This window comes from Myxine glutinosa, chromosome 11 (assembly GCF_964187855.1).
Source record: "Myxine glutinosa chromosome 11, kmMyxGlut1.1, whole genome shotgun sequence".
Taxonomy (NCBI): domain Eukaryota; kingdom Metazoa; phylum Chordata; class Myxini; order Myxiniformes; family Myxinidae; genus Myxine; species Myxine glutinosa.
This window is the reverse complement of record NC_136271.1, coordinates 102,590,929-102,608,571: the sequence shown is the minus strand read 5'-3', so window position 1 is coordinate 102,608,571 and position 17,643 is coordinate 102,590,929. Positions and strand designations below refer to the sequence as shown.

Sequence of the window (17,643 nt, the reverse complement as noted above, 5' to 3'; positions counted from 1 at the left end):
CGTACATGCTAAAAGGTAGAACTTACCTGTCATGTCTACAAGACTTTCATCCACATGTCATTGCGAAATCATAACTTGACCTTTTCTGAAAACATAGGACTTGCGATTTGACCTTGTGCTCAGGCAATGGTTCTTGGTATCCTCAAGTTATGGATCACCCGTGATCCCCTTTGTTTTTCCACTAGGAGAAGTTCCTTGGCTCAGGAATTAGAAACTCCTGGTCAAACTGGAAGTCATTCGCGTTACAACACCGGGCAAAAGACGGAAGGTAAGTACGTACACTTTGTTCAGGTGACCTTTTTTATACTTTTTTTGCATTTGGCAACTTGTCGCCAGAGTATCATCGCTCCTGGGATTTAATCATGGAATATTGCTTCCTTGAGTGGGTCCCAGCAGTAGGTATAATAACACCAGACCAAAGACAACAACAACATGCATTTTAAGGCCATTTTCCCTGCAAGAGCGGGGGTAGCCTTGCGGTCCCCATGACAATCTTCTCCATTTTGCCCTATTTCCTGCATCAAGAGTAATAACGAGAATATATGAATCACTTGCCAATCATAGATGTGCAATTACTAATTAGTCATGAGATTTTATATGAGGCATCGTTTTCAGTTCCACTTTTACCAGGCTCTGTATTGGGTCCTCGAGGAAGCCTGGTGGCAGAAACCTGTAATGCACCTGTCGATAGAAAATCGTTTCAGGTGAAAAATACCCGAAGTTTGTTTTAAAGCCTTTTTCTTCTGGTGTAGTGTTTAATGATGCTGTCCAGTAGTAAAGATACATGCTCCCATTTTGTTGTCACTGACAATAAGATTTATTTCTATTTCATTGTTGTAATGGCATAGCAGTATCGCCTAGAGGTACGCGCACTCACCTCTAAGCTGTCTAGCCTGGGTTTGAATCTTAACCCGGCTATGAACTGCCTACCTGGTGTTTCACTGGCAGGACGATTCATCCATGTGTGTCCCTTGGATGACGATAAACAGGGCGTCCCGTCTGCCGGAATTAGTTGGCGGACGTTAAAGATCCCATGGTGTCTTTGCGAAAAGTGGCGAGTTATCGCCGGCACCCTGACCCAATTACAAATTCTTCCTCTGACCTACAGAGGTCACAGCCACACCCTCAGCCAATGATGCTACCCCGCAACCTCCTGCCGCATACGGAAGATTGTCATAATTGCTTTTTAAGCCATTCCACTGATGTATGTAGAAATAAGTGAAAAATAGTAGGAAATCTCTGTCATTACAGTGATATGAGGGTAGTTCAAATTTGACTTCGACTTTGTATAATGTAACTTGGTACGAATGATCTAGATTCTAGACGGAATACTACCAACGTGAAGGTTTTTTTGTTTTTTTTGTTTTGTTTTGTTTTGTTTTGTTTTGTATACTGAATCGAGGCTCGTGAAAGAGCTAACATTTACTTCGCAAACAAATCAACCAGACAAACAAAATATATAAAAAGAGGGAGCGGAAGACAAGATGGGGAGAGAAGGGGAAGCACACAAACACTTGAGAGCACACAACATTTGAGAGCAGGGAGATGTGTGGGAGGGAGAGGGCTTGGGGGGAGGAGGCGTGGGAAGGGGGGGGGGGGGTGGGAAAAGTATAAAACACAAGGACACCACGGACTTCCAGGACAGAAGTTGGTATTTCAAAAAAAGTGGAAAGTCAAAGGTTCACCTTTGAACTGTTATAGAACCACCTTTAGAGGCCATTTTTTCCCACAGAGCAGGGGTTGGCATTTTTTGGGGCACCGTGGTCCCCTTTTTGAAACAATGTTTTATGGCCGGATGTCCTTCCTGCCGCCAACCCTGTTAGTCGCCTCGAGTAACACACAGGGAATTACCAGAGAACTGGTACTCAATTTGCCGACCTCGGAAGGATGACAGGCTGAGTCAACCCACCTGGTGTTAATTCAGTGACTGGGATTCAAACCCAGGATCCTAGGATCCCAAGCCGGCACCCTAACCGCTAAGCACCTTTGAACTGTTATGTTGAACAGAAACTCTTCAATGAGATCCTCAACTTGCTCGGTTTCACATTTTCTTCTGCATTCTGTGCACTTCCCTGTCCATTTTCAAAACGTTTACACTGGTCAAATAACCACAAAAACAGCATCCTTTGACGTTAACAGAGAATAGTGACGATAACAATGCAGCCATTTAAATCTTTTATTTATTTATTTAATTTACTTATTATTTTTATTTATTTATTTATCCATTTAAATTTAAATTTAAATTTTAGCCTGGTGTTGGCTTAGCGGTTAGGGTGCCGGCTTGGGATCCTAGGATCCTGGGTTCGAATCCCGGTCGATCGCTGAATTAACGCCAGGGGGGTTGACTCAGCCTGTCATCCTTCCGAGGTCGGGAAAATTGAGTACCAGCTTGCTGGGATGAATGAACCCGGTGTGTACCCCGGTTTAGAATAGGTGCACCGTATCCCTGCGAATCGTAAGAGCGTGACCAAGGGTTGGCGTCAGGAAGGGCATCCGGCCATAAAAACATTGCCTCAAACAGGGAACCATGATTGTCATGGGGCCCGCAAGGCTAACCACCGCTCTAGCTGGGAAAATGGCCTTAAAACGATCATTCATTCATTCATTCATTTAAATCAAACAAAATTTTAACAGGCTGGATATCTTCATTGGCCAGAAATTTAATAAAATTGTAATAGGCGTCCACAATCATCCTTGATTACATTTCTTGAATCATCCTTGATTAATCATCCTTGAGGTAATGGTAGCTTGATCAACACCTTTGTAAATGCACTTATAAAGATGTTTGACGGCCTTTATTGAAGCGCAATATTCAACATTGGCCAAGGCCCTCACTTTTTTTTTTTCTTCCGTCCTCAGGTTTTCACCTTTATTACCTCCGTTACCGAAGGAGGACGGAAGTTATATTTTCACCCCTGTCTGTCTGTTTGTCTGTCTTTGAGCAGAATATCTCAAAACGTTGTGGATGGCGTTCGGACAAAAGTTGATGGACCAGTTGAGTGTTTGACAAGGACGAATTGATTCAATTTTGGTGAAGATCCGGAACTGGATACTAGAATTTTTTTTAATTTTCAAGTGATTCGTCACTATTGAAAGATACGACCAAAAACATAGATACGGGATATATCAGAAGGTTGTGGACGGATTATGAGAACAAGCCAATTCGATTTTGGTTCAGGGCTGAATCTAGATCCGGCCTATCAGTGGGATACAAAACGTAAACTGTTCAGCCTGGTGGAGGTACGCGCTCTACCGAGGGACGTTCTAGTTCACTTTCAAATTAGTTTTCTCCGCAACCGCTTGAGCGATTGACAAGAAACTTTCAACATAAGAGTGCCTACCCAAGAAAAAATTATTTACCAATGTTAATTGAATGTAGAATGCAGCCGGAATTCCAAAAAAACATCCATTTTTCTGCAGGCAGAGGTTGCAGGGTGTTTCAGGTATCTGGAATAAACGGCCCAGGCCAGGCGAAATTTGCCATTCGTTCCTCTTTATGTCATTTGCTGCGTCTTTACATCTCAATAACTAGTGATTATGTATAACATTAGTTAAGAACTCTATATTCCCTTACTATATAAACACGATATATATACTAACATAAAAACAAAAAACACGGTCCGTCCATCCGTCTGTGAAGCCGTGTGACTATATGTCTATTAATTACGAACTACTCTATTGGAATGTACCTTTTGAAACGTTTGACCCTTTAGACTGCTGAGACCCCTTAGACCTTTGAAGACCATTAAAGACCCCCAATACCCCTAAAGACCCCCAAAACCCTAAATACCCACAAGACCCCTATAAACCCTAATACCCTTTAGATCCATAAAGACCCTAAAAACCCCAAATCCCTGAAGACCCAATAAAACCCTTAAGACCCTATAAGACCCATTAAATCCCCAAATATCCTTAAGACCCCTAAAAATCCCCAAGACCATTAAATAACACTAAGACCATTAAGACCCCAGAGGCCCCTTAGACCCCTAAGTTCCCAAGATTTTTAAGATGCCAAGACCCTTAAGACCTTCTATACCTTTTAGACCCTAAGAACCTTTTGACCTTCACAACCCTTAAGTCCCTTTAGACCCCGAAGACTTTAACCCCATTCAGACCGATTACACCCTTCAGACAGATTAGACAGCTTGGACCCTTGACCATTTAGAGTTTGGACCTTCAGACCACTTGGAACTTTTTAGACCCTTTTTACATGCTTGGGAAATTATACCGTTTTGAGCCCTGATACATTAACTACTATTAGAACGTTCCCTTTGGACCTTTCTATCATCTCGTACCTTTTAGGCCTACACCACGCAAACATTTATAGTCTTCTTACAAAAGACAGACTGTACTTATTTTCAGCAAGTGATGCACAAACTCGACCCACCCAAGGGGTGTGTACTCTGCTGGTACTGTACTATATAAATTCCCTTAAATTATTAATATACGTATGTTAATTTGACTTTTATAAACATAGGTTTAGGTCAATTTTATGTCATAATAAAGTGAGATAACAAAGAATGATAACAGAACTTACCATATTTCTGGGAATCATTGCCTTGAAAGATGGTGACCAGCAAATGATGATGAAAATAATGTTTAAAACGATGTTAGGTCTCATAAATCTGCATATTGCAGTTGCGTGTGATGTCCTCGCCGCTCTCTCTTGAGATTGTATTTAGCACCAGGCACACGATGCCTGTTAGGTCCTTACCAAGACTATCCAGTTGTTAAAATATTGGACCGAATGTGTGTATGAGTGTCCGCTCCGAGTCTGGGAGGTCGACGGTTCAAACCCCGGCCAAGTCCTGCCAAAGACTTACCTTATCTGCTGGGCATTGGTTGTTGGTGTTCCAGTTGGTGGTGCCTTTGCTGCGCGCCCGGTGTATATCCCGCGGCCACGCCTACCCCTTGGGCGTGGCCGCCGCCCACTTGGTGCGCGGAATGATGCCATCACGCCAGTGAGCTTTTGTGTCCGCCACACGCGCCCCCCCAGAATTCCCGCGCACCTGGAGGGGCAAACGGATGACCCGGCCGAAGCGCCCTCTGGCGACTGGCGGCGTCCGGGGTGCAGGGATGCCAGCTGGGATGCCTCCGGCTGCACCCGGGATGGGTGCAGGACCGGGGGGCGGCGTGCCGGCGGGCCTGGGCGGTGCAGGGGGTCTGCCCGCAGGGGGGCGGCCCCGACGCGGGGGCCGAGCCACCGGCGGTGGGTGGTCCACGTCGAGGTGGGCCGGCTTGAGGCGATCCACTGAGACGTGGTCGGGAGTACCGCCGATGTCCAAGGTGAAATGTTTCACCCCGGTCTCCAGCACGCGGAAAGGCCCGTCGTACGGGGGCCGCAGTGGTGTCCGGTGGGCGTTGTGCCGGACGAAGACGTACTCCGCGGTGCGAAGCTCCGGGGCGACGTGCGTAGGCGGGTGACCGTGGTGCGCCGTCGGCACCGGGGCGAACCTCCGGGCGGTCTCCTGCAGCGCGGAGCGCTCCTGCGCCGCGGACCATGGTGCCGTGGGGTCGGGGAGGAACTCGCCCGGCACCCGCAGCGGTTGTCGGAAGACCAACTCCGCCGCGGATGCGCGCAGGTCGTCCATGGGCGCCATCCGGAGGCCCAGCAGGACCCAGGGGAGCCTGTCCACCCAGCCGCCATCGCGGAGGGTGGCCCGGAGCGCGGCCTTCAACGAGTGGTGGAACCGCTCGCACAGGCCGTTGGCCTGGGGGTGGTAGGCCGTGGTTCGGTGTAGCTGGACCCCGAGCCCCCGCACGACCACCCCCCAGAGCTCCGAGGTGAACTGGGGGCCGCGGTCGGACAAGATGTCCGAGGGGGCACCGAACCGGGCGACCTAAGTGGCGATGAACGCCTGCACGTTGTCTGCCGCCGTCGTCGCCGCCAAAGGCACGGCCTCCGGCCACCACCATTGTCAGGACATGGGTGAAACCCCACGAGGGGGGCAGAGGTCCCACCAGGTCCACGTGCACGTGGTCGAACCTACGTTCCGGCACCGTAAACGGGGCCAATGGGGCCTGGGTGTGCCGGTGCACCTTCGCGCGCTGGCACGCGAGGCACGTCCTGGTCCAGCCGCGGACGGCCTTCCGGAGGCCATGCCAGACAAACTTGTCGGCGACCAACCTCTGGGAGGCCTTCGCGCCCGGGTGGGACAGGCCGTGGATGGCGTCAAAAACCTGGCGCTGCCAGCCCGCGGGCACGATGGGGCGAGGCCGCCCGAGGGAGACATCGCACAAGAGGGCCGTGCCCGCGCCGTCGAACGGCACCTCGGTGACGCGGAGGCCCGTGACGGCGGTCCGCAAGGCCTGGACGCCGGGGTCGGCGGCCTGGTCCGCCGCCATCCGGGCATAGTCGATGCCAAGGTGGACTGCGTGGGCGACGGACCGGGAAAGGCAATCCGCCACCGGGTTGTCCTTCCCCGCGACGTGCCGGATGTCCGTTGTATATTCGGACACGGCCGAGAGGTGACGCTGCTGCCGGGCCGACCACGGCTCGGCGACCTTGCCCATCGCGAAGACCAGTGGCTTGTGGTCGACGAAGGCCGTGAACGCACGGCCCTCGAGCAGATGGCGGAAGTGCCTGACCGCCAGGTGAAGCCCGAGCAACTCGCAGTCGAAGGTACAATAACGGCGTTCGGGCGGGCGAAGCTGCCGGCTGAAGAACGCCAGCGGTTGCCAGGCACCACACACCCATTGCTCGTCCACCGCGCCCACCGCGTAGTCCGAGGCGTCGGTGGTGAGGGCGATCGGTGCATCGGGCGCCGGGTGCGCGAGCATGGTGGCGTTAGCCAAGGCGAGCTTCGCGCCCGTGAACGCCGCGTCCATCTGCTCGGTCCAGGTAACGTCACCTTTGCCCGGCTTCCCTCGGAGGGCCTCGTGCAAGGGGCGCAGGAGCTGGGCGATGTGGGGCAGGAACCGATGGTAAAAGTTTACCATGCCCAGGAACTCCTGGAGCCCCTTGATCGTGCGGGGGCGCGGAAACCCCTTCACCACCTCCACCTTGGGCGGTAGGGGGACGGCCCCGTGCCTGGTGACGCGGTGCCCCAAAAAGTCGATGTCGGCGACGCCGAACCGGCACTTGGCGGGGTTCACGATGAGGCTGGGCTGGCCCAGACATTCGAAGAGCGTGCGGAGATGGTGTAGGTGCTCTTCGCGGGACGCGCTGGCGACGAGGATGTCGTCCAGGTAGACGTAGACAAAATACAAGTCGCGCAAGACGCTGTCCATTAGTCGCTGGAACGCCTGCGCTGCATTTTTCAATCCGAAAGGCATCCGAAGAAATTCGAAAAGTCCGAATGGCGTGATGACCGCCGTCTTCGGGATGTCCTCCGGCCTGACGGGGACCTGATGGTAGCCGCGTATGAGGTCCACCTTTGAAAAGAAGGACATGCCCGCCAACCGGGCGGAGAAGTCCTGAATGTGGGGGACGGGGTAGCGGTCGGGGGTGGTGGCGTCGTTGAGGCGCCGGTAGTCCCCGCACGGTCGCCATCCCCCGCCGGGCTTTGGCACGATGTGGAGCGGCGATGCCCAAGCACTCTCGGAGCGCCACACGATGCCGAGCCGCTCCAGCGTAGCGAACTCCGCTTTAGCTACCGCGAGCTTCGTCGGCTCGAGGCGGCGTGCCCGGGCGTAGACCGGTGGCCCGGCGGTGGGGATGTGGTGTTCCACCCCGTGCTTGACGGCCCCCACCGAGAAGGTGGGCTGCGTGAGGGCCGGGAAGCCGGCGAGGAGGCGGGTGAATTCGTTCGCTGCCGGAAGCGTACAGATGAACCTGGCCGGAACCGAACCGCTCAGCAAGCCGCTCAGCGAGCCGCTCGATGAACCGCTCCGGGAGCTGCTCAACGAGGCGGGTAGCGCGCAAGCGAGCGAGCTGAACGTCTCAGCCTGGACAAGCCTTCTGTGCTTTATGTCCACCAACACGCCATTGGCACAGAGGAAGTCCGCGCCAAGCAGTGCCATAGGCACGTCGGCAGTGACGAACGACCACCGGAAAACCTGCCCTCCGAACCGCAGAGAAAGGCAGCGTTTTCCATATGTGCGAATGGACGTACCGTTGACAGCAAGCAGCGCGGGGCCCCGGCCCGCGGTCTGCTTGTCGGACGTACCGGTGGGAACGACACTCACCTGCGCTCCCGTGTCGCACAGGTAACGGTGCCCGGATAAGGTGTCCGTGATGAACAGTAGGCTGTTTGAACGGCCGGCGCTCAGTGCCACTACCGAGGGCCGGCCCGGGCGTTTCCCGACATGCCGAATGAGCACGGCGGGCGACATTGCCGAGCCTCGTGGCCGAACTGGGCGTGGAAAAAACACCAGGTTGGCGGCGGAGGCCGCGGTTTTCTCCGTGGTGGTGGGCGGGGCATGGCGGCGGCCACGAGGTGTGCATCAGCATCAGCCACGAGGTGTGCATCAGCCTCGATATTCGCGACGGCCGCGCCAAAACTCGCCTGCGTGTCCAAAGCCGCGAAGAACCTGTCGGCCTCGGCAGCGAGAGCTCGGGGTTCCGTCGTCGCAGAACCGGCCAAGGCGAGGCGTACTCGTGCCGGCAGCTGGCGTCGAAATAACGCCCGGAATAGAGCGTTCGGGGTTTCGTCGCCCATCAACGACAGCATATGGTCCATGCGGACCAACGGTCGCGTGTCACCGAGCTCGGGGAGGTCCAGGAGGCGGTCGGCCCGTGCGTCCACCGTGAGGCCGAACGTGGCGAGGAGGAGACGCTTGATCGTCTCGTACCTGCCGTCGGCCGGTGGGTTCCTCAGGACCGACACGACGCGAGCGGCCGTGCCGGGCCCGAGGGAGGCGACCACGTGGCAGTACATGGTCTCGTCCACCGTGATGCCTCGAAGTCGGAACTGGGCTTCTGCCTGCAGGAACCAAACTTCGGCTTGAGCCTCCCAGAACTCGGGGAGTTTGATTTGGACCGCGTTGGTTGCCATTTCTGTGGCGGGTTCGGGTGGTCAGCGACGGCTGACCAGAACGTCGGAGGGTCACCAATGAAGTGCGGTGCTACGCGCGCTACTTGTATAGCAAGGAGGAAGCGGACAACGCGGTTAGTTCAAAGAGTCTTTATTACAAGAGCTCCACTGTAGCACTGGAGCACTCCGGCTGCGCGCCCGGTGTATATCCCGCGGCCACGCCTACCCCTCGGGCGTGGCCGCCACCCACTTGGTGCACGGGTTGATGCCATCACGCCAGTGAGCTTTCGTGTCCGCCACACTCCCTTGTTATAATAGTACAGCTACCTATTGAAATTATGAGAATAAGGCATCATTAGGCTATACAAAAACCTTGTAAAATTAGAATTTATTTTACTGATCGTCAACCATGGTCAGAGGTTTTCAACATGGATTTCAGTGAATTCAAACCTTTTACCGAAGCAATCAATATCAAACTTAACAACTATCGGGGACGCCTCTTCGTGGTGGTTGTACCCCTCAAACGTGAGTCGGGGGTCAAATCTTCCCCATTCTTTTCTGCTGCCCGGATTCGTCAGGGCAGCGCGGTCATGGTCAGAGTGCCGATTGGTCCCCATGGACCGGTCCTTTCCTTCGTGTCTCTCTCTCTCTTTCTCGACCTCTCTTTATAACTCTGTCATGGCCCCAACTTTGTGATGGTGGGAGTACACCATCCTGTGTGGGGGGTGGGGGGGATCTCTGGGTCGCTCCTTGGAGCTGTCTCCATACCGCGGAATTGTTCAAGAGAATTGTCTGGGGCTATACAACAACAACAACAACAACAACAACAACAACAACATCATCAAACTTATTGTTCATCTACACAATAATTATTTCATCATAATGGGTCACCATCAATTTATTCAACGAGAGAGTTCATCGAGCACTTTACCCTATGCAGTCTTGAGAAGCAATGATATGGGCGGAGTCTGTGAACAGCGAATTTGATTGGTCGAGATGATGTAAAATGCCATAGTGTTTCTCCAAGTACTGCTAAATTGAAGTTTTTTTTTGAAAGTGCCAAAAGGTTGATTTGTGTTATACAGTGGTCAAGTATATAATTAAATTGAAATAAAATAAGTATTTTAAAAGTTGTAGAAAAAAAATTATGTTAATGTAGCGCTATTGACGCAGCGTGTTTTCAACCACCTTATTTAACACGTTACATTAGTTATTGCCTGTTATTTGTGCTGTTTGTGACATCACTAAGAAGAGTAAGTTTCCTATTTGGGATGATTTCCCATTTTGGTCGACTGCCAGAAAGGCAGATAAAAAAAATTCATCTCACTCCTCTGCGCATGCGCGATCGGAAAGAACTCGGAGACAAAGTACTACGAAACAGCAGGTTTATTTTCCGATTCATGTTCAAAATATAACGTGATTAAGTTGTTCCTCGATCATAAACTGACGTTTGTAAACAGACAGACACAGACAAAGTGAACCAATTGCTTAACTCCGCTTTTTGCTTCGTTCCGCAGGGTAATTGTGTGTCACTGATTATTATCTGACATGTAGATCTTCACCACACTGTTTTTGCTTACCTGTCTGACAAGGTGGTGCAGGTGTAGTACATTTAGCTTTGAGCTGTCGAGTCTGCGTTTGATTCCCGACCCGACTATAAACAACCAAGAATGGTGTGTGCAGAATATAAACTGTCGGAATGGTGTGTGCAGAATGTAAGCTGTCGGAATGGGGTGTGCAGAATATAAACTGTCGGAATGGTGTGTGCAGAATATAAACTGTCGGAATGGTGTGTGCAGAATATAAACTGTCGGAATGGTGTGTGCAGAATATAAACTGTCGGAATGGTGTGTGCAGAATATAAACTGTCGGAATGGTGTGTGCAGAATGTAAGCTGTCGGAATGGGGTGTGCAGAATGTAAACTGTCGGAATGGTGTGTGCAGAATATAAACTGTCGGAATGGGGTGTGCAGAATATAAACTGTCGGAATGGTGTGTGCAGAATATAAACTGTCGGAATGGTGTGTGCAGAATATAAACTGTCGGAATGGTGTGTGCAGAATATAAACTGTCGGAATGGTGTGTGCAGAATATAAACTGTCGGAATGGTGTGTGCAGAATGTAAGCTGTCGGAATGGTGTGTGCAGAATATAAACTGTCGGAATGGTGTGTGCAGAATATAAACTGTCGGAATAGTGTGTGCAGAATGTAAGCTGTCGGAATGGTGTGTGCAGAATGTAAGCTGTCGGAATGGTGTGTGCAGAATGTAAGCTGTCGGAATGGTGTGTGCAGAATATAAACTGTCGGAATGGTGTGTGCAGAATATAAACTGTCGGAATGGTGTGTGCAGAATGTAAGCTGTCGGAATGGTGTGTGCAGAATGTAAACTGTCAGAATGGTGTGTGCATAATGTAAGCTGTCGGAATGGTGTGTGCAGAATATAAACTGTCGGAATGGTGTGTGCAGAATATAAACTGTCGGAATGGTGTGTGCAGAATATAAACTGTCGGAATGGTGTGTGCAGAATGTAAGCTGTCGGAATGGTGTGTGCAGAATATAAACTGTCGGAATGGTGTGTGCATAATATAAACTGTCGGAATGGGGTGTGCAGAATATAAACTGTCGGAATGGTGTGTGCAGAATATAAACTGTCGGAATGGTGTGTGCAGAATGTAAGCTGTCGGAATGGTGTGTGCAGAATGTAAACTGTCGGAATGGTGTGTGCAGAATGTAAGCTGTCGGAATGGTGTGTGCAGAATATAAACTGTCAGAATGGTGTGTGCAGAATATAAACTGTCGGAATGGTGTGTGCAGAATATAAACTGTCGGAATGGTGTGTGCAGAATATAAACTGTCGGAATGGTGTGTGCAGAATGTAAGCTGTCGGAATGGTGTGTGCAGAATGTAAACTGTCGGAATGGTGTGTGCAGAATATAAACTGTCGGAATGGTGTGTGCAGAATGTAAACTGTCGGAATGGTGTGTGCAGAATATAAACTGTCGGAATGGTGTGTGCAGAATATAAACTGTCGGAATGGTGTGTGCAGAATGTAAACTGTCGGAATGGTGTGTGCAGAATATAAACTGTCGGAATGGTGTGTGCAGAATATAAACTGTCGGAATGGTGTGTGCAGAATGTAAACTGTCGGAACGGTGTGTGTAGAATATATACTGTAGGAAGGTTGTTTTTTTCACTTAGTGTTAGTGGGTGGACGTAAAAAATACCATGGTGTCTTTATTTTTATTTTTGTAAACAAGATCGAGGCTCGTGTAAGAGCTAGCACATTAAACGCACATTAGCACATAAAACACAAAAAACATAAACGGACACAAGACATAATAAAGGGAGCGGGAGACAAGATGGGGAGAGAGAGGGAAGCACACAAATACAACATTAAAGAACAGGGACATCGGGAAATCTGTGGGAGGGAGAGGGTTGAGGGTGGGGGGGAGGGGGGAAGTGGTACACGGTAAAAAACAAATTCGCATGACTAGGAATTTCAGGAATGAAGTCGGAGATTGAAAGAGGTGGATTTGGGGTCTATTAACGGGGATATAAACTTTTATGAAGAGTAGGCGAGTTAACGCCGGCACCCAGGCCAAATTTCTACTTCCTGCCACCTTCAATCGAACATCAAACCTGGCCAGCTCGTTCATGAAAAACTTGCCCTGAAAACCTTCACTGGCAGACCCCACAGCAGGCCTCTTCCTTGTGGTCCATCATTTGTTAATAAATAGGTAATTTCTTCAATTAAATTTAGATTGCCTGGAAATACGCTCTTTGTACATCACAATGGAGTTGCACCTCTTTCAATTCTGCAAACACTGTTCCACCACCCCACAGAGGCATCCCATCGTAATGGTGGCGGAGGAGGACGACTGCGCGAGTCATTAAATTCCAACAACTCTGTGGCTTCACAAGCTTCAGACGGCTCTGGCAGCTCCAAGGGGTAATTGTCCAGCACCACACTGTCTCATTTTGGTGGCCTTAACGTCAGCACTATAATATTGGTTCTGGTTCAATCCACCCACGGCTTGTCGAGAGTGAGAGTGTGAGCCTTACTCATTATATTCAGTTTTTAAGGTCCTGCTGTTTGAAATGCAGCAAGCCACTTTTGTGAAAATGTGTTTTTTCTGCTTGAGGGTTTTGTCTAAACCCTATAAAAACTATAAAATAGGTCTTGTTTCACTGAGTTTTGTCTAATGGTTGTTGCCAGACTCGGTGGTGTAATGGTTGGAGCGTCCGCTCCTAGTCTGGGAGGTCAGCGCTTCAAACCCGGCCGAGTCATACCAAAGACTCAAAAAATGTTACGTGCTGCTTCCTTGTTTGACGTTAAGCATTTAAAAGGATAAGAGCACGGACAATCTCGATGGGCTGGCATCCATAAGGAGGAGGAAATTCCTCCGAAGGAAATGCCCTGCTGAGTGTGTTGAGAAAGGCGGCGCCATTGTTGTGACATCACTGGTACCCAGAGTGCCCCAGGAAGTGACGGCACCTACCCCAAGCTCAGTGGCTGTGTTTGTCTCGTCTAACAGTTCTGTGTTGTGTTTTGTGTCTGGCTGTATGTCCATGTGTGGTGTGGCAGCTCCACTATGAGGCTTAGATACCATTAAAAAAAAAAATGCAGTATTATACTGTAGCGGTTACCGCTGGATGCACACAATCGCCTTGCACCGGCCAGAACACGGCCAGACGCGCCTCTCCCGGGCATGCCCGGACTCACTGTTCCCGGGCACGCCCGAACCTCCCGGGCACGCCCGGTCTCGTCTTTCCCGGGCATGCCCGCTCTCGCCTTTCCAGGGCTCGCCCAGAGTGTCCGGGCATGCCCACTATCGCCTTTCCAGGGCTCGCCCAGAGCGTCCGGGCATGCCCGCTATCGCCTTTCCAGGGCTCGCCCAGAGCGTCCAGGCATGCCCGCTATCGCCTTTCCAGGGCTCGCCCAGAGCGTCCGGGCATGCCCGCTCTCGCCTTTCCAGTGCTCGTCCAGAGCGCCCGGGCACGCCCAGCCTCGACTTGCCAGGCCGCAGCCAAACACGCCCGGGCAGGTCCAGACTCGCCTTTCCAAGGCTTGCCCTTGACACCCGGGCATGCCCGGTATAGCTTTTGCCGGGCAAACTTCCCGACATAAATGTGTATATATATAGCTGCCCGATAAACGGGCTTTTGTCAGAATACCTGAGCTGTTTTGTTTCAATAAAGCAACTCGGACGAATTCCGTCTTTGGTCACGTCAATTCTTTCGACTCGCGTTGGAGCGCAGCTTCTTCACTGGTGACCTACCGACATGGACACGGCAGTGACTCTTAAACTGCCTACCTTCTGGGAGGCTCACGCGGCTGTTTGGTTCGCCCAGGCGGACTCCCAGTTCACCCTGCGAGGCATCACCGCGGACGACACCCGCTTCCACCACGTCGTGGCAGCGCTCGGTTCCGCCACCGCGGCCCGTGCCCTGAGCCTCCTCGAGCACCCGCCGGCTGCCGACAAGTATGACGCGCTGAAGACGCTCCTCCTCGACGCTTTCGCCCTCTCACCGGCGGCATGCGCACGGCGCCTGCTCGACCTGCCCGAGCTCGGAGACACGCGCCCGTCCGAGCGCATGGACTATATGCTCTCGTTGCTCGGTGAGCACTCTCCGGATTTTCTGTTCCGCGAGTTGTTCCTTCGCCAGCTGCCTCACCCGGTACGCCTCGCCCTGGCTGGCACGTCGATCACCGATCCCCGCGCCCTCGCCAGGGAAGCCGATAAGATCTCCTCGGCGGGCCAACACATCGGCGCGGCTACCTGGAGCCTGCCGCCGTCCGAGGCGACGCCCGAGCGCCCTGCGCGGTTGGAGGCCGAACTGCCGGTGAAACTGGCGGCCGCCACGCCGCACCGACCGCTTCCGACACGACGGCCGGGGCCTCCACCTGACCAGGCGTGGTGTTATTACCACGCCAGGTTCGGACACAAGGCTCGGACGTGCCGACCCCAGTGCACTTTCGGCAAGTCGGGAAACGGCCGGGCCGGCGTTCATTCCCAGCCATGAGCGCCGGCCACTCGGGCAACTTGCTTTTTATTCGGGACAAAGCGTCCGGGCGGCGTTTCCTTTGTGACACCGGCGCCCAACTGAGCGTCATACCCGCCTCCGAGCAGGACAGGCGGGACGCCGTTTGCGGCCCCTCTTTGGTCGCTGCTAATGGCTCGGCCATACGCACTTTCGGCCCGCGCAACGTCACCCTCTGCTTCGGCAGCCAGCGCTTTCAGTGGACCTTTGTGACCGCCTGCGTCCCCATGGCTTTGCTGGGCGCCGACTTCCTCTGCGCGCACGGGCTGCTGGTCGACGTCAAACGTCGTCGCCTTGTCAACGCCGAGACCTTCAGCTCCCTGGCGTGCACGATGAGCAGCTCCGCGCCGACCGAACTGGCGTGCGCCCTCCCGACGGCGAACGAGTTCGCTCGCCTGCTCGCGGAATTCCCGGCCCTCACACGGCCGACATTTTCGGCCGTCGCAGTGCGGCATGGGATCGAGCACCACATACCCACTACGGGCCCGCCGGTCTACGCCAGGGCCCGCCGCCTCGACCCGGCCAAGCTCGCCGTGGCAAAGGCCGAGTTCGACGCGTTGGAGCACCTCGGCATCGTGCGGCGCTCCAATAGCGCGTGGGCCTCACCACTGCACATCGTGCCGAAGCCGGGGGGCGGATGGCGCCCGTGTGGCGACTACCGCCGCCTCAACGACGCTACCACCCCCGACAGGTACCCGATCCCGCACATCCAGGACTTTTCCGCCCGTTTGGCGGGACGGGTCATATTTTCCAAAATTGACCTGATACGGGGATACCACCAGGTACCTGTCCGGGCGGCCGACGTCCCGAAGACGGCCGTCATCACGCCGTTCGGCCTGTTCGAATTTTTGAGGATGCCGTTTGGCCTCAAGAACGCGGCCCAGGCATTCCAGCGCTTAATGGACGGCGTGCTGCGCGACCTGCCATTTCTTTTCGTCTATCTGGACGACATCCTCGTCGCCAGCACTTCCCGCGCCGAGCACCTCCTCCACCTCCGAACACTGTTCGGTCGCCTCAGCGAGCACGGCTTAATTGTCAACCCGGCCAAATGCCACTTCGGCACGACGACCGTTGACTTTTTGGGCCACCGCATCACCAAGACCGGGGCCGTGCCGCTGCCGACCAAGGTCGAGGCCATCACCACGTTCCCGCGTCCCCCCGTTCCATCAAGGCCCTACAAGAGTTCCTCGGCATGGTGAATTTTTATCACCGATTCGTGCCCCGCGCTGCTCAGCTCATGCGGCCCCTTTACGTGGCCCTCCGGGGCAAGCCGGCCAAGCATGACATCGTTTGGTCCGCGGCCATGGACGCGGCCTTCGCGAGCGCAAAACGGGCCCTCGCCGAAGCAACGCTGCTGGCTCACCCGGTGCTCAACGCGCCCATCGCCCTCACTACGGACGCCTCCAACTACGCGGTGGGCGCCGTCCATGAACAATGGGTGGACGGGGTTTGGCAGCCACTCGCTTTTTTCAGCCGGCAGCTCCGGCCGAACGAGTTAAAATACAGCACGTTCGACCGCGAGCTGCTCGGTCTATTCCTGGCTGTTCGCCATTTCCGACACCTCCTGGAGGGCCGCCCGTTCACGGCTTTCATCGACCACAAGCCGTTGGTCTACGCAATGGCCAAAGTCACGGAGCCGTGGTCGGCCCGCCAGCAGCGCCACCTCTCCGCCGTGTCGGAATTCACCACGGACATCCGGCACGTCGCCGGCAAAGACAACGCTGTGGCCGACTGTCTTTCTCGGGCCAGCGCGAACGCGGTCCACCTCGGCGTGGACTTCGCGCTCATGGCGGCCGACCAGACCACCGACACCTCGGTGCAGGCCCTCCGGGCGGCGGACACGGGCCTCCGCCTGGCCGACATCCCCTTCGCGGGCACCGTCCTGCTCTGCGACGTCTCCCAGGGCCAGCCTCGCCCCATCGTGCCCGTTTCCTGGCAGCGCCGAATCTTCACCTCCATCCACGGCCTTTCTCACCCGGGCCGGAAAGCTTCTCAGAAGCTGGTGTCGGTGCGTTTCGTCTGGCACGGCCTTCGACGGAACGTCCGCGACTGGGCCAACGCCTGCACGGCCTGCCAGCGGGCCAAGGTCCACCGCCACACCCAGGCCCCGCTGGCACCTTTCACTGTGCCTGCACGGCGTTTCGACCACGTCCACGTGGACCTGGTGGGTCCCCTGCCCCCATCGCGGGGTTTCACCCACCTGCTCACCATGGTGGACAGGACCACCAGGTGGCCGGAGGCCGTGCCCCTCACCTCCACCACCACCGCCGACGTGGCGCAGGCGTTCATCGCCACCTGCGTCGCGCGCTTCGGCGCACCGGCGGACATCTCGTCCGACCGCGGCCCACAGTTCACGTCCGAACTTTGGGGCGCGGTCGCCCGCTCGTTGGGGGTCACGCTGCACCACACCACGGCCTACCACCCCCAAGCCAACGGGTTGTGCGAGCGGTTTCACCGCTCCATGAAGGCCGCACTCATGGCCGGCCTTCAGGACGACGGTTGGACCGACCGGCTGCCGTGGGTCCTTTTGGGCCTCCGCACGGCCCCCAAGGAGGACCTCCGGGCGTCCGCCGCCGAGCTCGTCTACGGCCAGCCGCTCCGCGTCCCGGGCGAGTTCGTGCCCGACCCTACCAGTCCCTTGTCCGCCGCACACCAGCGCTCGGACCTCCAGGAGGCCGCCCGCCGA

At 54.2% G+C, this 17,643-nt stretch overlaps 1 protein-coding gene across 1 annotated transcript in view; it reads left to right on the top strand.

Moving 5' to 3' along the window:
• PCLO (piccolo presynaptic cytomatrix protein) overlaps positions 1 to 17,643 on the top strand; it is a 214,747-nt gene that overhangs the window by 146,172 nt on the left and 50,932 nt on the right. The window contains exons 25-26 of the mRNA XM_078786299.1: positions 186 to 268; positions 12,759 to 12,864. Of these exons, the coding sequence (XP_078642425.1) occupies positions 186 to 268; positions 12,759 to 12,864 (189 nt within the window). The remainder of the gene's footprint in view (positions 1 to 185; positions 269 to 12,758; positions 12,865 to 17,643) is intronic.